General features: G+C 41.0%; 2 protein-coding genes across 2 annotated transcripts; both read left to right on the top strand.

Moving 5' to 3' along the window:
* The first annotated feature begins 1710 nt into the window (after window positions 1-1710).
* Window positions 1711-10985, top strand: LOC139668685 (glutathione S-transferase A4-like). The gene is made up of 7 exons (XM_071548464.1): window positions 1711-1811; window positions 5970-6075; window positions 6733-6784; window positions 8730-8862; window positions 9185-9326; window positions 10387-10518; window positions 10655-10985. The coding sequence occupies exons 2-7, from the start codon at window positions 5989-5991 to the stop codon at window positions 10775-10777; spliced, it is 669 nt and encodes a 222-aa protein (XP_071404565.1). The 5' UTR covers window positions 1711-1811; window positions 5970-5988; the 3' UTR covers window positions 10778-10985.
* Window positions 10986-14037: 3052 nt separating this feature from the next.
* On the top strand, window positions 14038-21312 carry LOC139668684 (glutathione S-transferase-like). Its single transcript, XM_071548463.1, has 7 exons — window positions 14038-14109; window positions 15155-15267; window positions 16925-16976; window positions 18702-18834; window positions 19705-19846; window positions 20473-20604; window positions 20925-21312. The coding sequence occupies exons 2-7, from the start codon at window positions 15181-15183 to the stop codon at window positions 21042-21044; spliced, it is 666 nt and encodes a 221-aa protein (XP_071404564.1). The 5' UTR covers window positions 14038-14109; window positions 15155-15180; the 3' UTR covers window positions 21045-21312.
* Window positions 21313-21572: the final 260 nt, after the last annotated feature.

Here is a 21572-nt window from a genome sequence, read left to right as displayed (position 1 = left end):
TCAAAGCTGGATGTGGCCATGTTCAGCAAATCCAAAAAGCATCAGAACACTTTTGCGTGACCACTCATCCCTGAGCCTCAGATCAGGGATCTCTTCCTCCCATTCTTTTTTGCCATCCAGCCTATTGCTGCCATTGGCAGCATCTGAGATTGCAGAGAGGACAAAGTGACAACATTCACTTGCATATTCTTCTGTGATCACTGTTCCTGAACCAACTCCTGCACTCAGGTTCGTGCTGATGTCAAAGACCTCAAAAGCAGGAATAGATTCATCTTGACTCAATACTGCCATCACAGACAGATATGAACAAATGTTTCTTTCTTAATCACCTATCTCTCTCTGTATGTGCCCTATTCCTACTTCAGCCACATCTACATTGCTGGTTTAGACATATGGGGACCATTGACTGCTACTGCTTCCAGCTAGTGGGGTATGGCATACATGACACCATGCTCAGGTTTTCCAAGGGTGTTGTGCTCATGCTGCCTGCTGGGAGCTCTTTTGGGCCTCTACTGGACTTCTGTCCCATACTTGGCATTTTTCTGTGTGGTAACCTGATGGTAACTGGGTTTGACATAGAAACAATACAGAAACATGCATTTAATGTTATGCTTTACCCACTAAATGATGAACTTGAGAGGGAGTAAAAGTTAAGCAAAGTGTAAAGAAGCATCATACAGGTTGTTTTGGTTTTTTTACTGACACAATCAACCTGTGAAGCACATAAATTACAAATTTGCAAGAAGCCAGTGTTGGAAGTGCATCTTCTAGAAGAGTCTGCCAGCAATTGCCAGGCAGAGAAACCATAACAAAATTCCAACTGTGAAGAAAAAGAAAGTAGCAGCTTTGGAGGGATTTCCCCAGGACAGTTACTAGAGACTTTTGTCCTAAGATTTCCTATTGTGAGGTGCTGTGGCTTCAGACAAACATAATTTTGACATTAGTGTGCGTTCTGTCAACAGATCTTCAGATTAGCTCTACTGACATCTGCTGCAGGTGTGTAAAGGGATGCCCAGCACCACATGGGGGGCTCTGTGAGAGGAGAGATGCTGATCCCTTGGCACCCAAATCACAGCTTCCATTTGATATGCCATCCTTATGTCTGTTTTGGTATTTTCATGTGCAATACAGATAGAAGAGCTGGAACAGTTACTTTTTGTGGAAACTGGGTAAGAAAATCATACTTTATTTCATCTCTGGGTATTAGCCATGTACATTCTATTTCCAAAATCAATGCTATTGTCTTAAGACATGGGGTGAGTTATGACAAAAACTGCTTATATCAAGTTAGCACTAAGTAAGTGAGGTACTGTATTTCAAAGTAATGAAGCACTGTTATCCCATACTTTGGGTAACTTTTCTGTACCATACAGCTCTGAAAATAAAAATTTGGGTTACTGCTAAATAGTAAAATAAGCCTAGAAACTTCAGTGGTTTGTCTTTAAATGGTTACTATTACTCTAAATTTGATCCAGAAAAATTTATAATTTTCTCAGTGCTTCAATGTGTCTTGCTCTTGTATTTGGGTAAAATGCCATCAAAAGTCCAAGAGAGCAGTTCAAACAGATGGCTACCATAGAAACTATGGCATTACCTTCATGGTACAGTCAAATCAGCAAACTGAAAGACAGTCACTGCCTTGGGTGTCAATTTTTGGAGCCATACGTCTTTAAACTGGGTAGTGTCCGCTTAACAGCATTGGGAGTTTTTCTCTCTAATTGGGTATGGCTGGAAACTCCCCCAAACTGCAAAGTTTAAACAGCCCTGGGCAACCTGCCTGTGCTGGGTGGAGACTGAATAAAGATCAGAAGGTAAGTACTAACTTACAAATTCCTTTTTCTTAAAGCATTTGAGTGACTCTTTTTAGTGAAACTACTTCCAAATTTCCTGGGATAATGTAAACTCTCTACTCTCTTTAGTTTGTGTGCCAGGGAGACTAAGCATGGCTTGATAGTTAATCACCAGCTGAAAGCTGCAGAAGAAAGAATGCCAGAGAAGAATGTGTTTTAACCAGGAAATGAATCCCGCAGTGCAGCCCAGAGCTGAGCAAGGCAGCCATGAAACTGCTGAGGGGACAAAGTGAGGGAATGTGAAGGCGCGTGGGAGGGCACAGTGCAAGTCTCTAGACCTGCTGGTGTCATCTGGGTTTGAGCAGGGAAGCTGGCCCCCTGGGAATGCTGGACTCTGATCCCAGCTCCAGGGCTAAAGGGCATTTCACACTGAATGCAGGTACTGCCATGTCGTCTTTAGTAGTTCTTGTACCCTTGAGATGCATGCTCAGAGGAATTGGGGGCAGGCACGTTATTAAGGCTTACTAAGAACTAGGATGGAAATATAGAATTTAGACAAAAACAATAAAAATATTTATATATAGTCAATTTTTTTGGTTGAGGTTTTTGCTAGGTATTAGGGTAGTGCATACAAGATGCAGTTACTTATTTGGCTGCAGCATAAATACCTGACATGCACCAATTCTTCATCAGTGTTGGGCAGGAGTCCCAAAATGCCTTGGAGGGTGATGCATTTTTGCTGTGGTAATCAGGTATTGCTTAGGTAAATTAGGAAGGTTTTCCACATCTGTTCTCCACAGTCCCTGGGAAACTTTGGTTACTTCTACCTTTAGCAAGAGTCAATTTCTTCCACAGAAATAGTCAGACATATATTTTCAGGAGCAAGTAACACCAGGTCAGATCACTGGAGTGCCTGTAAGCCCAGTGGTTTGTACGGCTGTGGTGCCACAGCTTTAGTGACAATGTCTGTTAGACCATTTTTAATCTCTTCTTTTGTCCTTCTGGTATGGTCTGGCTGATGAATGATAGTACATCTCTCTGGCAACTTCATAGCTTTTAACAGTTGCGTAATTTGTGGAGCATTTGATATTTTATTTCCACTAGAAGTTATAAACCCACACAGCTTTCATAACTGCCCAGTAGAATGGTGTACCCAAATGCGTATTGAGAATCAGCATAAATATTTAGTCTTTTCTTTGTACAGCTGATAGATTTTTGTTAATGCAGTGAACTCAGCTGTTTGTGCACTCAGCCTCAGATTGGGTGGTGAAGCCTTCACTGCTTCACTCACAGCAGTTATTCAATAACCCATATTCTAGTTGCTACTCAGATAATATGACCACCTACCTACAAACATTTCCAGGCTGGGCTTTAGAAACAACACATCTGTTAAATCTGCTTGAGCCTTTTATGCTGTGTTTACTACACAGTCATGATGGGGTGTTCCTTGTCCAGGTGAAAGGAGTAGAGTAGCAGGGTTCAGCATGTTAGTTACCATCCCAGAGGCTATTCCTTGCCCTTCTTGTGCAAACAGGGTAAAGTAGTCTAGTAGTCTAAGACAAGTGCAGCTTGCCTCAAAAGCTTGTCTGTTGTCTGTTCTCCACCATCTCAGGTAATAATTAGTATTGGGGGTTTTGCTATTTGCTTGAGTTATCCTGGAGTGGCAGAATCCTACAGCTCCTAAAAAGCATTTGTTTTTAGTAGCTGGTCTTGGAAGATTTTCAATGATTTTAATGTGGTTTTCAGATAAATGCTACTCCTCTTGCTGAAAAATTCAGCAGATATCCTGCACTTCTCTTATAAAAATTGTAACTTATGTGAAGAGACACTTTTCAGCTGAGACAAACTGTAAGGAATGTGTGACAGCTATACAAGATTATCTTGTTACTAATAAAGCATCAACATACTCTATCAAAAATGGATCAACTTTTTTAAACACTACATCCTGCAAGTCTTTTACTAAAACTAGAAAAATTGTGAAGGTCTGAGTGAAGTCCTGAGGGAGCCTTGGCTATGTCAGATGAACCTTTCCCCAAGTAAATGCCAAAAGGCATCAAGAGTCTGGATGAATAGGTTTACTGACTTAAGGTAGAAAACGTTGCCCAGTTTCCTGTAAGTTTTAGGTTGTATCTGCTGGAATCTCACGTGTCAGTAGTTACATAGGAATGGGCAACTAAACTGAGCCCTTGGGGCAAGACTCAGGTCCAGACCCATGAACAGAAAGTAGCTGTCTGTATGTGAGCAACCAGTGTACGGTCCCTATATAGTCAATGGAAATACATTCAGCGGATCTAAAGATTGAGAAACTTAACCAAAACCCAAGGGTTTTTCTTCCTTTCTTCAAGGCTTAAGACAACTAAAATCCACTCAGAGTTGACAGTTATTCTTAATTAAAAAAAGAATAATCTGATGACAAGTTTTCAATCTCCATTTGTTATTGCTCTTCTCACACAATTTAATGTCCCATACAATTTATTTTTTATGTAAAATGATACCTAACACCTTTTACCCCCTCTACTTTTGTTGTGCAAGCAATAGATAATTTTTTCCAAGAGGATTAAGTTTAAAATGCTTGCTATTGCAATCACTGGCTTTTTAAATTAAAAGTCTTTAAGTTTCTGTCCATTATGAGTTGGGGCAATGTGTGTTGAAATGATATGGATGCAATGTATCTGAGAGGTATGATAATCAAAGAGGCATTAGTTGGCTGTTGTGAACTATGTAGATAAATGAAAGCTAGACACACTACTTGTAGAAATTAGTAAAACTCTGTCCTAGAGGCAAAACATTGTAATTAGAAACAGCTATTCACTTTAACACTGGACATGATACTTTTTCCCCCAATGCATATTTAGATTATGTTTACTAAATTAATAAAAATATCCCTATTTATTCTAGTAACATGACTTGTTACTGAAATTACTCAAGGGGGAACTCTCAATTTTGTTTTTCAAAATCAAGTATTGGCAAATTATGTTCCAAATGTACTTTAAGTACACTTACAAAGCACTGTGACTTGACGAAAGCATACACTAGAGTGTACTGAGTCAGATTCAAATGAGAGATGTCAAGTGGATGCAAAGTCTGACTGACATAATGTTGCCGGTTTGGCTTTTAGTGCTAAAAAAATTGGGGTCATCTGTAAAATCACTTTTTAAATTGAGACACTCTACTCTGAGCCATTAGGACATCCTTAGGATATCTATTTTAAAGGTGGAGGTTTTTTATTCCAGTCATTAGCGTGTGCTACAAACGTCTTTGTGAAGGGGACTGCTAGTCCCGTTCTTTTAGTAATTAGGGCAATGAAGCACAGAGAAATTAAGGCCTGGAGTTGGACATGCTTATACTTGTGTCCGCTCAGTGCAGCTGGTTGTCCCTACATATGAAATAGCTCTGTACAGATGCTGTCTGTGCTGCACACCCTCCGAGGTGCTGTTACAGCAAGCGTCAGACAGCCTCGGGGTGCCACTTCCATGGGCACACAGGTGCCCCGTGCCCTGGGAATGCCTTTGGGAGCTCCTGAAGCCAGTGCAGTGAGGTTCCAGATTTAGCTTTGAGGGACAATGCAAGGCTGACAAAAGCAGCAAGGAAACAGGCTGTAGCCATGCAGGATGACCAAGGAAGCACATCCTGTTTCATGGAATAAAAGGAATATTAGTAATTCATTTGCCCCTATTTGAGGAAACAAGTGGACTTGTTGAAGCTGCAAAATGCACACATGGCTAACAAATCTAGACAAATTTCAGCACACCAGTAAAACACATTTTTCTTTCCTTCTTTTCATCTTTTCAATGAGGATGATGTCAATGAGGGTAAGTGAGTAACTTCCCTGAGAATGTGGTTGGATTTCCAGTGGCTTTGTATAATTGTCTTGAAATGCAGCAAGGCTCCCTCTGTAGTTAGGGACTTATACGACTTGTTTAAACATGTCTGTGTTTGCTTATAATCATAACAAACCTCCCTAGTAGCACTGGGGAAGGCTTTACAGGTTCACACATATTTCTTTTCCTAGCAGAGGCACTATGGTGTCATTGGTCCATCTCTCATTTTATGTTTTAAACCAGATAAAGTTTAAACTTCAACAGGCATAGTGAGAATAAAAGGTGGTCTTTCCCCTCCAGAAAATCGTGCTTACATCAGTTTTAAGATATACTGTTTTCTGCTTAATATTTTTTTCAGGAACCAGGAGCTCAGAAGCATGTCGGGGAAGCCCAGGCTTACCTACTTGAATGGAAGGGGGCGAATGGAGCCCATCCGATGGCTGTTGGCAGCAGCTGGCGTGGAGGTGGTTTCACATTCTGTACAGTGTTACAGACTGGTGTTCTCAACTGGCCTCACTGAGGAATAATTTAACATGTAGCTGTTTATCCTCCTTGTGCATGAGGGTGGCTGAATTAATTTGGCCAGTGGCATTTTTGTAACTGCCTTGTTTGGTGGTTGATACTTGGGATGCAAACTCAGCAGAGCTTAGAGTTTATTAGGGCTAGTATCAATACTCTGAATAAATTACTTATGGGCCTTTAAATAAGTCCCCATTTTGAGCCACTATGATTAATCTTGACTCTTCTAGCTGTGTAAAACCACCTTAACTCTGTCTTATTAACTGGGGTGGGGTTAGAAATATTTGATTTACTTTGTGCATTCCTTGGCATTGGCTCCAACCTGTCTTGCTCCTGTAGATGCTTGCACCCTGTTTCTACCTGCATTTAGATTATTTCTGAATCAGTGACCTGATTCAGAAGTGGTCAGGCCCTTCTGCTCCCCATCAGCTGTCAGGGTGTGTGTGGGATCCTCAAGCCATCTGTGCTCATACAGTGATGTTGAAGATCCGGCCCATTACATTTTGCTTGACTTCATGTTCTGTGCATGCCTATGTGCAGTCACTTACAGAAGACAAGTGTTCAAATATGGTAGTGTAACACTATTCTCTTTCCTTTTCCAGTTTGAAGAGGTTTTTTTGCAAACAAAAGAGCAATATGACAAGTTAATCAAAGGTAAGAATCCCAACACCTGGGGTTTAGTCCCTGAAAATATTTCTCTGATTTAGTTAAATTTGTGGTTTAAAAATAGTTTATTAAAAGCAATGCAAACTTATAGGTGCACACCTTGAATACTGTAATACTAGTTTTGAATAACCTGATATTTCCAGTGCCATCTAACTCCTATAAGCTAAAAGCTATAGCTTCTGTGACTGTCTTTATTTTAGTACATTAAACAGGCAAACATTTCTATTTAATACATCTTAATTATCTGTGCTGTTAAACTTTTAGCATGGTTTCTGGCACATTTTTGGTCCCTGGCAAATAGCACTCCCCAGGCAATTCTTTGGCATCATTTGGTAGTTGTCTCAGACCAAGGGCAGTTTCCAAGATGTCATTTAGATGTAACCATCATGCTTTATAGGCAGAGAGAGCAGAATAGAGTCAATGTGGTCAGCCAGCTGGCATTGATGGGTACAAATGTACCTCTATGTTGCTTCTGAATGCAGTGAGATAAGCCTCTAAATGAAACGCTGTTGTGGCCCCAAAATCTCCAGGAAATCCAGTTTCCTTTGGGGTAGGCTCTGTATGAACACACTAGTGACAGTTCTAAGCAGAATAAGCCTAAGGTGTGAAGCTTCCCATAGTTAAAAACAGGGAGCCAGTACAGAGACATAGTCAAAGCAGTAAGCCACAAAGACTTCATGTCACCCTTAGGAGAGAGACCAGTTCCCAAACACCAAGGCACACCCCCAGCGACTGCCCTTGATATCTGGGCAGATGAAATCCACCAGTGAACCCCACCACAGCCCCCCTGGAAGAAGACCTCACTGCCAAGGTGGCAAAGGAGTTGGGACTGTGAGAAGCACTACATAATGCACCTGTCCCATAGTTTAGCTGGTGCCCAAGACATATGAGAGAAACCTCACAGCAGGCTGAGCTTGCCAAGTCATACTAGGAGACTTGGAAGAGGACTTAACAGCTTTGTGACTGAGCTCAGAAAGGTAAAGCTGTATTTACAGAAATTCTGACAGGAAAGCTAAAATAAACAAAACTAAAAAGGAAGTGGTATCAAATAGATCAGGATTAAATTTGCCAGTGGAGCTGGGTGAGACTAGGACAATGTGGGAGGGCGGTGCAGTGTAAAGAAACCAGTTATGGCTCTAAATATGCTAGTGCAGGTACTGAAATCTCAAATCTCTGTCATTCACAGGACTAGTGAATCCAGACAAAGTGATGCAATCCTGGATACAGCATCTGAGCTTATTTCTATTAGAGAGAAGAATTAAATGGTGATGAAAAGGATAGGAAAGGTTTTTATAAAGAAGGGGAAACATTTTATGTCTATATATTGAGCTTTACATAGTGAGAACACAAGGAAAAAGGTGCGGTTTAATATAATGTGTGGAAGAAAGACAAATGAGTTAGGCATCCTGATAAAGGGACCTTTGGAATATTGCCAGTTATGCAGGCAGTACAAAACAGAAATAACTCCACATTGCTTCCTCCTCTAATTATTTTTCTCTCCCTACCAACATGCTTTTTGACAGGGTATCCTGTGTTTAGACACCACCCGTATCATTAGACTGGTCCAGGCATGATTTTGGCCCATACCAGCTGATGATCCTCTAAGCAATGCCCCAGCAGTGTCAAGATGATGCCTCAGCCAGGGGCTGTTCTCGACAGGCAGCTTGAAGACAGACAGCTGTTTTGGAGGCTCAGAGAGTTAAATAGCTTAGGTCTGGCAGACTCGTACCCACTGGTCTGAGGGATGATTTGCCTAGCACAATCTGTAGCCATAGGCTATTTGATCTTTCCCACAATGTTAGTTTACTTTTACAGTTATGGCAAGACATTGGTGGTCTCCTACAGCAACAGAAATGTGCTCAGTCTCTTGCTCTCCTGTACAGCTGGCAGTCCAGGAGGAACTAACAGGCTTTCCCTCAACTTCCTACCCTAGATGGCTTCCTGCTGTTCCAGCAAGTACCTCTGGTTGAGATTGATGGGATGAAGATGGTGCAGACCAGAGCCATCCTCAGCTACATAGCAGGGAAATATAATCTCTATGGGAAAGACTTGAAAGAGAGAGCCCTGTATGTAACACCTCTTTTCATTTAATGAGCAGTCTGTTATTTGATAGCTATGTTGTATAAACCAAATTCTATCCTATAAATCCAATATAAAGCATGAGAAAGGCTAACACAGTAAGTTTTAACAACTGCTTCTGAAATCTTCCTCAACAGAAACAGGCTTTTATTCTTTTTGAAAAATATTTAAGTTTAGTTTGTGTTTAGTTTTGGCTGTGAAAATTGGCACTATATTCATGTACTAAATTCCTCTAAGTTGCCTTAGATAATTGGAAAACAGATGAAATAATTTCTGTGTTCTTTTCTACTGTCTTCCCCTGACCAACAGGATTGACATGTATGTGGAAGGAATATCTGATCTGATGCAAATGATTTTGATGTTTCCTTTCTCTCCACCTGATGCAAAGGAGAAAAATCTTGACTCAATTAAGGAGAAAGCAACTAATAGATACTTTCCAGTCTTTGAAAAGGTAAGTGAAAAAAAGGATGTATTTATAATAAGATATATTGTATTTACAATTATAAAAAAGTTTGCTCAAAATAAGTACATGTTTGTAATGGAGGTCAGTTCCAAATCCTCAGCTTTCTTGGCTATCTCAAAGAAGGAGAAATACAGCAACTATTTTCCTCTGTTTGCTAGCTTGTGTTGTCAGGGCTATGGTATTTGAACATCTACAAAGCAATATGCTGTTGGCGATACAGCAAAACTTTGCACTGAAGTCAAAGCAAGCACAGATGATTTCTTTTTTTCTTGAAGGAATAATTCCATACTTATACTTGTGTAGAACACATCTCTCTGCTGTACTAAATTTCATCTGAAACAGTTTCACTGGAAGAATGCAAAAATCGCTTGCAAATAAAACAGATAGAGAGATTAGGAGTACTTCACTAAAACATAGTCATACAGATTTCTACACATCCCACTTTGAAAAATAACAAACCAAACCCATATGATTCATGCATTTGGCAACATATTCCACTTTTGTAACATTCATCTTTTTTGATGGAAAACAGTAACAAAAGATGAACTTCACAGAAGTGCATACAACTATAATAACCTACTCCCAAAGGCAGGGATTTTCCTTGGTTAGATATTGTCATTCTGCATTTCTAAGTTTGCTTTCTGGTATCAACATGGGACATGACTTTTAATGGAATACCTAAATGGCAGTTTTACAAATTCTCTGAGTTGCTCATTAGTTCCTCAATTATCCCTATTTCTAATTCTGTGACTCTTACTAGCCTACTTAAGCACATGTTTTTGCCTCTGTTCCCAGTGCCTATCATCATTCATCATTCCCGAGTGACTGGAATTTGTAGTATGTGTACTAAGAACATGAAATGAACAAGAGTTAATTTCCCCCACCACCAATAGTGAACTGATTTAGGCTCACAGCTTCCAGCTGAAAACTCCACCCTGAAACTTCAGATATAATTGCTGTTCAGCTCTACAGCTGTGCTGTGAGGCTTAGGCCCAGGCAACATATGTCCCAGTCTCATCTGCAGTTCACATTCTCCTGTGTTCTCCAGGTTTTGAAACAACATGGCCAAGACTTTCTCGTGGGCAACAAATTCAGCTGGGCAGATGTTCAGCTAATTGAAGCCATTTTAGCAGTGGAGGAGAAAATTCCTGCTGTGCTGTCAGGGTTTCCTCAGTTGCAGGTAATTTTGTTATTGAACATGCCTGTATTCAGGAGCTAGAGGGCAATCCTGAACTGATCATCTACTCATGCTGTGTAAATCACGTTTTTGTGGCTGGAATTTCTGTCATATTCTGCTTTTCTTTATTATTTTTTAGGCATTTAAAACCAAAATGAGCAATATGCCTACAATTAAGAAGTTCCTGCAGCCTGGAAGCCCAAGGAAACCTCCACCAGATGACCATTATGTAGAAACTGTGATGAAAGTTTTTAAGAGATGAAAGCCTTGCCACCTTTGGTGAGATCCAGAATATTGAAGAGAAAAAGACAAAAAAAAAAAAGGCAAAACATCAACCCCAAACCCTAAGCCAAAGCAAGAGGAAGTAGGAAGCTCAGTAAATCAGTATTGTTGTAAAAACCAGTGCTAAAAAACAAAACAACCAAAAACCCCAACCAAAAATAAAGCATTCTATTACTCTGGCAATGTGACAGCAGCTTTGTTTATTGATATCAAATTCTTAGCAAAACATGAAAACAAAGCAGTAGGGAAGCAAAGAACTACTTGTAGGGCAGGGAATTTATTCACTTGGAAAAAGATCAATGCAGTGTTAGTATGGTCAGAATGTAACACAGAGAGGATATTTTCTGCAGGAAAATAAGCTTCAGAAAAAGATCTAAAGCAGAAAAGGAAGAGAAGACCCATTGTGTCACTTATCCTTTAAAGAAGTAGACTTGTTTAAAGCTACCATCTTTAAACAAAGGCTTGTAGATGAATTGGATATTTGAACATCTCTCTGCAACATTTTTCTTGCAAAACTGATTATTTTTCTTCATAAATCAATTACTTAGAATCCTGGGTATGATCTTGACAGCAATTCACTTGTGGGTTACAAATATATTATCTTTTAAACAAAGTATAATGGAAGAAACTGGCAATCTGTTTTGCAGAGCCAGGTAAGATAGAGGTGGTTTATTTCTACAAATTTAGGACAGAGCAACAGAGATTCAGGTTCCACTGACTTTCAAATAAAAATATTAGTGTTTACATACACTTACAGCTTTGTGAAGGGGCCTCATGCGAGAGAGAAACATCTGGATAGAAGGAAACTTTGTTCTAACCAATATCAGTAACAATATCTGATGCTTAATATTACCATGAAAGAAGTGTAGAAAAAAGAAAATTAGAAAAAATATTGGAAAACAAGCCTGTCAGGGAGAAAAAAGAATAGCAATTTCTGAAATGCTTTAGAAACTCAGTGAAGTGACATTTCAAAAAGTCCTCCTAAGTTAGGGGACAGATGGTTATGGATTTTTCACTTTTATTTAAGCTACTGACTGTGTTGAAAAGGACTTGCCTGAAATCTTGATGCACACTTCTGATGAGGCAAGAGATCTAAGTGCTGGGATAGATCATGTTCTGAGGAGTTCTGCTCTTATCCCCTACCTCTAAGGGAAGGTTGAAAGGACTGCCTTCACCTAAATATTTGACTGCCTCAGTTGAGACAGAATCATTTTGAGTAGCTCAGATATCAGTTGTAACTCCTGCACAGGGTGAGGGATTCCTCCTGAATTTAGACCTACTTAAGGAAGACTAGAGAGCTAGACCAGATGTAGTTGTCTACAAAGCTAGGTGAGATGAATTTTTCCAAGTTATCTACACTGTAAATAACTTCCATGCTGGAACTCATGTTTCTTACCTTGCAGTCCTCTGACACAATGGATGTCACCTCCTTGTAGGACTGGTCATTGCACATGGCATGTCTCCTAGAGTTTATCATAAATAAAGCCTACAAATTATTAATCTAGCCAAGCTAACTAAGAGCAAGTTTGAGATTGTGTAACACTATCAGATGCACCTTGGTGCACGTCTATGCAGGGAAAGCTGCAATCACCCACATTATCCTGGATTCTGCATCATAAACCCATTCTGTTCCAAATTGCATAAAGGCTGTTTCCAACAGTGTAGTTTACACTGCTTCTCTTAAAAAAAACTCTGCTAACAGCAAAAGTCATCACTCCCAGAAGCCCAGAGGGGAAAGCAGTTACTTCTCAAGCAAGCAAATAAAACATTCCTAGGCAGAGTTCTGTTTCATTATAAAATATGAACAAATGATTTTGAGTTGGATGTTAACAGAAAGCAATGTGTGCAGCTTGTGCTTCTATAGCAGTACCAAGAGTGGAGTTCTGCTGCACATAGCAGAGAGGCCTTGGGCTCCCTATGACAGCCCTGTAGTGCTGGCCATTGTGCCACAGCACTGGCCACAGAGCTGGGCTCTCTGGAGCAGCAGCTGGAGGCCAGCAGATGCCCTGGAACGTGTACAGTGGTGTGGACACCTCTGCACAGGTGACTCAGCCCCACCTGAAGGCTTTCAGACACTGGAGAAAAGAACCTCCCCGAATGAAGGCAGGGGACAGAGGGATATAAGGAAGAAAATAGCCCAAACAAGAAGGCAGAGGCTACCAGATGTGTCACTGTCAGTGAGCAGCCCCTTTCTGTGAAGCCTGGCTCTCTTTATTTGCCATATAAGGTACAGAGCGTTTCGTTCAGGCACTGGGCATATCCTAAAAGACCATACATTGCAGTGGTGTCTCTTTTGATGCCATGTCCTTCTGTGGTTCTAGTTCTAAATAAGTGTTAAGCTTACTTTTATGTTAAGCTGTGGATCACATTGGTCTGTTGGGTACCAGTGATGGAGATTGATGGGAGGAGGATCATTTTCAGCTGCAAAGCAGCAAAGCACATGAACAGGAAGGACTTGGAGGAGAGAGCCCCCCTGTGGAGTAATATCTCAGGGTTTTTTTCTATGATCAGGGCAATTCAGAAGAATTTACATAGACATTGACCTTGACTGCAGAGTGTGGCTACAAGTATTAACCAGCTAGATTAGATAAGCAGGATGGTGCACGAGAGTTCATCTGCATTGACTTTTGAAATCAATACAGTTGCCAGAAAAAGCAGCAGGAATGCAGAGTGCACTTTGCCTTCTCAGGCTGTTCTTCATTCCCTGCCTCCTACATTTGTCTTTGGTGAGCATTTTCACCAAGTCAAATTCAGGGAAACATTATTGACAGAAAAAGAAAATACATCCTTGTATGTCCCGGAATGAGAGTCAGTGGAAATGTCCTGAAGGAACATCCCCCATCACTAAAGCATGGGACAGGAGCTTAGGAAGGATTCAAGCAGAACTAGGCAATGTGACCTGTGTAAAGCACAAGTTAAAAGCAAGAAATCAGAAAGTATTAAGATGAAGGTGAGACTGGCATAACAGTATTTTTTAAAACTGTGTGAGCTTTTCAGCCATCATGATTATTTTTAACTAGCAGGTGGCCAATCAATTAAAATAAGAAGCATACCATTTTGTGCTGGTTTGGTGTTCCCAATGATTATGACCTCTCATCCATCTTATGTTTGTACACAATCAGCATTACTCAGGACATTATTTTCTGTAGGTGAGAAGTAACTAAACAGAGATAACTTTTTATTAGCTCGAGGAGGAGGAGTTTCCTCTTCCCAGGGAGACGTTGGCAATTCTTTTTGTAGGAGGAGCTACAGAATTACATAACCTCGAAGCAAAGTTACTGAGAGCTGAGATTGAGTTTTACTGTGCACAAGGTAAGTTTTTTGGATTTTGGACATGCATAGGGAACTGCTATACTTGAAACTAAGTCAGTGAATGGCTTTTACAGATTAAATGTGTGTGTGTAGTTTCTTTACAGACCTGGTTTTATGCAGCAAATGTTACAATATTAATCAACTGCTTTCTAGGTGTATAGAATTAAGAAAAAGAAACCTAGATCTCAGAAGTATGGAGTGTTTCCTCTCCTCCTTTTCCTATTTTAGAGAAGCTGACATGTTATATACAAGGGGAATTTGGTTGGGGTTTAGCCCTTTTTCCTTTGCTGCTCTTAATGTTTTAATTTTATTGTTGACATGTTGTCAGTAACTGTGAAGTTGGTATAAACGAAACACTTGTCTGCAGGTTTGTCTCTGCTGTGCATGCATGGTTCCAAAAGGGATGGATAGTGGTCTGCCTAGGCACTATTACTGCTTTATACTCCAGCAGAGTTGGAATTGAACTGAGCAGGCATTGCCCTTTGGCTCTGCCTGAGGAAAAGGCAAATGTGATGTTATCAGAGACAAAAAGAATTTCCATGTCTTTGGAGGTTTGTCTAAAGGAATTACTGGAGCAGGGACTATTGTCAAATTATGTGACTGAATGCTTACAAGGGGGAAAAATATTCCTTTCTGCCACTTTATAATGGAGCATAATGTCTGCTGGAGAAAACACAGCAATGCTGAGTTCATACGGTGTTTCTGATTAAACAGCATACTGCATTCTGAGATACTGCCAAAGCAATAACAGAGTATTTGATCAAAGGAGAACCCTTTGGATGCAAACGGGTTTGATTTGGTTGTCCTCTGATGTGGGCCAATGGCTCTTGGTACAGAGTTCTGCTTAACTAACCTGCATGTATAAGAGACATTTTAAGGAAAAATTGATGCAGTCCCTCAATGTAGTCTAAGTTTTACCTTCTTTATTAATTTGATGAAAGTCTTGGGCCATAAATCATTGGTTTAGACATAAGGGACTGTTAGCAACTCAAAACCAACATTCTAAATCTTTATTTTGCCAACCTTATTTGTTTATTGCACATAGGAGGAAACAATCAGGCACGTGGAAACATGTCTGGGAAACCCAAGCTGCACTACTTCAATGGACGAGGCCGAATGGAACCAATACGGTGGCTGTTGGCAGCAGCAGGGGTTGAGGTTTGCCTCTGATTTTTCTACTAAGAGCATTTGGCAAATATGTATTTTAATGTTCCTTACGAAAAATATGACTGACCTGCAGCTTCAAAGTCTGTCCAAGCTGACAGAGACCATGACCATGACCTTAAGCAGAGGGGAAGTTCATGCCTCACTTGCACACATATCCTGTGCGAAGCCTGCTGGTAGCACCACAAATACCTCTCTCCTGTAGCTGGCTGTAGCAGGGTGACCCTGGCTGGATGCCAGGTCCTCACTAAAGCTGCTCTCTCACTCCCCTGTGCAACTGGACAGAGGAGAGAAAATATAAGAAAGGATTCATGAGTTGAGATAAGGGCCAGGAGACATCACTTACGATCACCATCACAGGCAAAACAGACTCAAAGTGGGGATATTAATTAAATTTATTACTAACAGGATCAGAACAGGAGAGTGAGAAGTAAAATAATCTTAAGAACATCTTCCCCCCACCCTTCCTTCCTTCCTTCCAGCAGTGCAGGGAGACAGGGAATGGAGGTTACAGTCAGTTGTTGTTTCTGCTGCTACTCAGATAGGGGAGTCCTTCCCCTGCTCCCATGGGATCTTTCCTTCAGGAAACAGTCCTTTACAAACTTCTCCAGAGTGATTCTTCACAAACTGATGCCATGTGGGTCACTTTTCTATGGGGTGCAGTCTGGGCACAGGCTGCTCCAACGTGGGTCACAGGGTCACAAGTCCTACCAGGAAAGCCTGCTCCAGCATGAGCTCCTCTATCCACAGATCAGCAGGTCCCTGCCAGGACCCTGCTCCAGCACGGGCCTCCCCTGGAGTCATAGCCCTCTTTGGGCATTCACGCAGTCCAGCATGTGGATCTTTGCACCCCCTTGGTCCTCCATGGGCTGCAGGGCACAGCAGCTGCTTCAGCATGGGCTGTGGGGGAACCTCAGCTCTGGTGCCTGGACCACCTTCTTCCCCTCCTTGTCCGTGACCTTGGTATCTACACTGTTGTTCACATGTTTCCACTCTGCTCTTCTCTGGCTGCAATTTTCACCTGGGAAATATTGGTTTTTCTCCTTGTTTTACAAGTTGTCTCAGACGTATTCCTGTCCTTACTGAATGACTTGGCCTTGGCCAGAGGCAGGTCTGTCTCGGAGCTAAATGACTTTGGCTCTGCTGGACATGGGAGAAACTTCTGGCAGCTCCTCACAGAAGTCACCCCAGTAGCCTCTCCTACCAAAACCTGGCTAGAGAAACCCAATACACCAGTGAAAGAAAGAAATGAAGAGCACAGCAACAGAATCTGGCTTCTTAACTTCACACCACAGAGATCGAGGGCTTCCCATTCTGAAGAGCTTCAGTTAAATTTGAATGTTCAAAATAGCAAAAGACTATTATTGCTACTTAGCCCTGAAGGTACTGTATCTTATATACCACAGAGTTATTCCTTTTTTTAATCTCTAAGAGATTCTGGTATTGAAGCAGAGAGGAGTGTTGGGACCTGTGTGTTTTTGAGAGCTATGAGTTTTTGTCATGGTGATGGCCAATGTGCCAGAAAGCTTTCAAATATTATTTATTTTTTAAAAGTGAAAATGCCCAAAAGACAGCTCTTTGTGCTTTTATTGTCTAAATGAAGAAGTGGATAAAACTTGGAATGACAACTGAACTTCTGTATTTCTTGCAGTTTGAAGAATCTTTTCTGGAAAAAAAGGATGATCTGACAAAGTTACAGAAGGGTAAGATACCTTCACTGTGCAATAATAACAATAATAATGACAACAATAACAACAACAATAATAATTTGTCTGAGAAGACCTAACAAATCTGAGCATTTTGAAGACAAAATCTAGACTGCATAGTGCACGAGGTACAACAGATACACGCTGCAGTGTGTTAGGTGGTATCATCCACCCAGTTGCTTTAGTCTTCACTGAATCGCAGAAGGGCTGAGCTCAGAAGGACCTCTTGAGATCATCTATTTCCTGTCCCCTCCTCAAGAAGGCCTCTTACAGCCGGTTGCCCAGGACCATGTCCAGCTGAGTTCTAAGTGTCTGCAAGGATGGAGACTCCCTGAGCAACCCATGCCAATATACAGTCACTCCCCACACTAAAAGGGCCTTTCTTTAAGTTCAGATGATTGGCTATCCTTTCATCCAGTTTGTGTCTGTTGCCTCCTGTCCTATCACAATAAAGGCTTTTCTCATCATGTCATCTTGAAATTCCTTAAGATTTTAGGTTGCGTACAAAGTTGGTTTTTTATAATCCATATGTAAACAGAGTTCCAGACTTCCAAGTTTAACTTGTACCTCTGTTGCATTCACGTTTCCCAAGGCAACTACTCACCTTCCTAGATTTAGTTTTCATCTTTGTGAACATGATCTTCTCATTTCCTCCAAACCAAATTACGTGTCTGTGCTCTTCACTTGGCTTTTCAAAAATGTCTGAGTTAGGGTTGGCATTTGCAGTCCTGCTCTCTTTAAGGAATAATGACTTGATCCTCCTACCACCTGCTGCCTTTCAAAAAGTCTTTGGAGACACAAGCAGAAATACAAGTATGCTCTTAATAGCAGACAGTGTCTCTGCATGATCTCCTTACAGTGGATAAAAAGACAGACATAGCCGATCAGTTATTTGATCTGAAATACGATTCCATAAAGCAAAAGTTCTCACTTCCTTCTCTGATCTGATGATCTCTTTCTGGGGTGACTTTTACTTCTTCCTTGCTAGGGCAAGGCTTCTGCAGACTCACATCAGTTTATACTTGGGTCTTGCAGGAATCTCATGGAATTCACCTGTTATTTCCCACTTTCTCCCTGTACACATGAGAGGTCATTGTGCAAAGTCAATATAGTAGTCACAAAGATATTATATGCTTTTATATTCATATTATATGTTGAAAAGCCCTTAAATGGTCCAGATTTTAATACTTACCTAAAGCATGACAGAAACCCACTGGATCACATCCTTCAGTCCTTCTCATCTGTATAAATCACCATTAAAATTATTTGAGTTAAGGCCATGTAGCACATGGCTTTTTCAGTGTATGACAGCTAAAAGTTGTGCATTTGGGTGCTTGCTCAAATCAGAAGAAACTTAAGGAAGTTGATTGCTATAATATTAAGTTAGTTATATGTCACTAAGAAATGGTTGGTTCATGGTAAGAATTTTCCATACCTTCTTGTAGGAATGAGGAAGATTGTCACCAAAGGGTGGTCAAGAATTGGAACAAGCTTCCCAGGGAAGTGACTGAGTCACCGTGTGTAGATGTGGCCCTTAGGGACATGGGTTAGTTGTGGAGCTCGGCAGTGTTAGGTTTGCAATGATCTTAAGGGTCTTTTCCAGCCTAAATGATTCATTGGTTCTAAATATGAAATAATATATGTGGTTACTTTTGCCTGACACCCACTAGTGGTTCTGCTTCAGAGACTGAGTGTCTCCCTGTCTGATCCCCTTTTCCCCAGATGGATCCCTGCTCTTTCAGCAAGTGCCAATGGTGGAGATTGATGGAATGAAGATGGTGCAGACCAGAGCCATTGCCAACTACATAGCGACGAAGTACAACCTCTATGGGAAGGACCTGAAGGAGAGAGCCCTGTACTGTAACAGTACCACATTTTCTTGTTAGACCACAGCTCACACTACATCTCTGTGTAACACAAGAATGTCCCAGTTCATAGCTCAGTTCAGGGTGACAGAGCAGCAGATCACAAAGCATGTGTTGACTGTGACTGGAGGTGATGTCTAGGGCAGTGATAGCCAGCTAGATTAGATAGACAGCAGGGTGCATGGCATCTCACGAATCATCCATCAAGGGTCGATACAGTACTCAGAAGAAAGCAGTCAGGAGTGCAGACTGTCTCACTTTTGTAGCTCTTAATTTTCTCCTGCAGTTGTCAGCAGCAGGCATTTTCAACACATCAAATTCAGGGAAATGTCTTTGATGGAAACAAAAAAATTCCTCTCTTTAATAACTAGGAATTAGAATAAAATTAGAACTAACAGCTGGATGTTTAAGGACTGGATACTTAGGGCACATGGTTTGACCAGAGCTATATTTAAATGCTTCAAATTTAATGAGCACTGGTAAACACATGCTAAGATATTTGTTAGGAATTGTACTGACCCGCTGTTTACCTCACCATGTCTGATTGGATTGGATGACACATCTGCCAATTTTGTACTGAGGTTCAAAAAACCCCACAATACAGTGAAGTATCATCCCTAGTGTGCAGTGGAAGGGATACAGTCTTTAGGTTTGGGTTAGGCACTTTGCACTTATATTTCACCCAAGGTCCTTACCTGTGCCCTTATGCAACTGCATTAAAGGTGGAACTAATCTCAGCTATGCATGTAGGATAGAAGAGGTGGAGATTTCCCAGCATCTCAGTACGGTTATGCAAGTTAGCTATTGAGGCATTCAGAGCGACTGTGTTTGACTTGACCAAATGGATCTATTCCTTTCAGGATCGATATGTATGTGGAAGCAATGTTCGATCTTAATGAGCTACTCATGAGCTATGGTTACCAACCAGCAGACAAAAAGGAGCAACATTTTACGAATATGGTGGACAAGGCCACAAACAGATACTTCCCTGTCTTTGAGAAGGTGTGTGGCAAACATGCTGTAGCTAAATCAATACTGTTTTCCTGAAAGTCCGTCCTGGATCTACACCAATAATTTTTATTGAGGAAAACTCTTTTAAGATAAGTGGTCTGGTTTCAGTGGGGCTGGGATAAGGATGGAGACACAACACTACAGAGGGGGCAGAAGACACTACAAATCTGGGAGAGATGTAAAGCTGCAAAACCTCAGGACATGCTGAGCTCCAAAAACGTCCATGTTTTAGTCTGTATGTTGTTTCAGACAAAAGAAACTATAGCATCTGCTTTTGCATAAAGTTTCCTCCTGACGTACAGATGCCCCTCTACCATGCAAGCTATGTAAAAGTATTACAGCTCCTTCTGTATCTCACAAAGCTAAGCCTTCAGCACAGCAGCGATGACTACAGAAGTGAAGACAAGAGGAGTACAGCTGAGCTGCCAGAAAAACATGCAAGAGAAAGGACTGATAAAGTATGCCTAGGGTGATCAGACCAGTTCTTTGTACTACAGATCTTTGTGATACATTTCCTTCATCCAGGGACACCTTCATGCAGTGTGTGACCATTCTTTGAAGATATATTAAATAACACAGAGAAAAAAAATCATCTATTTCTGATTCTCTGTTTTTAGGTTTTGAAAGACCATGGACAAGACTTTCTTGTTGGCAACCAGTTTAGCAGGGCAGATGTGCAGTTACTTGAAATCATTTTAATGGCAGAAGAGTGCAAGTCTGATATACTTGCCAAATTTCCTCTCTTGCAGGTAAATGAATGTACTGTTTTAATGGATGAAACAGAAGGGTCCATTGATTTAAACTGGCTGAGGAAAAGGGAGGAGTGGGAGGGTGAGGAGAGAGGTGACATAAAAATAATCAAGTATTCTAAGAGCTTTTAACTGTCCTCAAATACTGATGATTATTGCCACCTTCTGTCACTGCAGCCACAAAAGCATAATAGGGAGAAGCATATAGTTCCTTCTGCAGCATCAATGCATAATGATACTTTTCGAGCGTGGATAACATCAAGACATCTGACAGTTAATATGGTTCTAAAGCACAGTGCTGTTTTGGTTTTGTTTTGTAGGGTTTTAAAGCAAGAATAAGCAATATTCCCACAATAAAGAAATTCCTGCAGCCTGGCAGCCAGAGGAAACCACCAGTACGAGAGGAAGAAGTACCCAAAATAATAAAGATTTTCTACTGAGCAGCAGCCTAAGGCCACAGAAACTGTTTCATTGTTTTTGCTGATAATGAGAAAGTGAAATGAATGAAAACAATGAAAAGGGGTTTGATCTCTTTTTCCTTAGCTACAGTACTGGTTTTAGCCTACTGCAAACACTTCCAGGGGAAATCTCTATGAGCATATCAGAAAATGGAAGAGTTCATCTCTTAGGGAGTGTATTGGACAATGCAAGATGTCTTCAATTACTGAAAAGAATACCTGAAATAAAGTCTTCCTATTCACACTCAAACCCAGGTTGTTAATTGACTTCTTGATGCTACTTCTGTGTCTAAGTGCTCTCTGGTTCTGCGGTTCCCATAAATTGCTGGAAAATGAAGAGACTTCAGCCCAAACAGCAGGTGAGGTATCTGTTCTACAAAATGCCAGGCAAAGCCTGCAGGTTCTGGTTAGATGGTGATGACGGGTTAGGATTTAGCTTTCCTCTGAGCTTCACTTGGGGAATGCTGGGACCAGAGGTCATACTGCACCTCTGTTTTTTGATTGGATAGT

The sequence above is a fragment of the Pithys albifrons genome, chromosome 2 (assembly GCF_047495875.1).
Source record: "Pithys albifrons albifrons isolate INPA30051 chromosome 2, PitAlb_v1, whole genome shotgun sequence".
Classification (NCBI taxonomy): domain Eukaryota; kingdom Metazoa; phylum Chordata; class Aves; order Passeriformes; family Thamnophilidae; genus Pithys; species Pithys albifrons.
Note: the sequence above shows the minus strand (reverse complement) of the source record. Positions and strands in the feature narration are given on the sequence as shown.

What these genes read in the sequence shown, in the direction of transcription:
- LOC139668685 (XM_071548464.1), top strand. Translation starts at nt 5,989, where the DNA reads ATGTCGGGGAAGCCCAGGCTTACCTACTTGAATGGAAGGGGGCGAATG. An exon ending in TGGCAGCAGCTGGCGTGGAG is followed by an intron (nt 6,076 to 6,732) that starts GTGGTTTCACAT and finishes TTCCTTTTCCAG; the next exon opens with TTTGAAGAGGTTTTTTTGCA. An exon ending in ATATGACAAGTTAATCAAAG is followed by an intron (nt 6,785 to 8,729) that starts GTAAGAATCCCA and finishes TTCCTACCCTAG; the next exon opens with ATGGCTTCCTGCTGTTCCAG.
- LOC139668684 (XM_071548463.1), top strand. Translation starts at nt 15,181, where the DNA reads ATGTCTGGGAAACCCAAGCTGCACTACTTCAATGGACGAGGCCGAATG. An exon ending in GACCTGAAGGAGAGAGCCCT is followed by an intron (nt 18,835 to 19,704) that starts GTACTGTAACAG and finishes TATTCCTTTCAG; the next exon opens with GATCGATATGTATGTGGAAG. An exon ending in CCAAATTTCCTCTCTTGCAG is followed by an intron (nt 20,605 to 20,924) that starts GTAAATGAATGT and finishes TTTGTTTTGTAG; the next exon opens with GGTTTTAAAGCAAGAATAAG.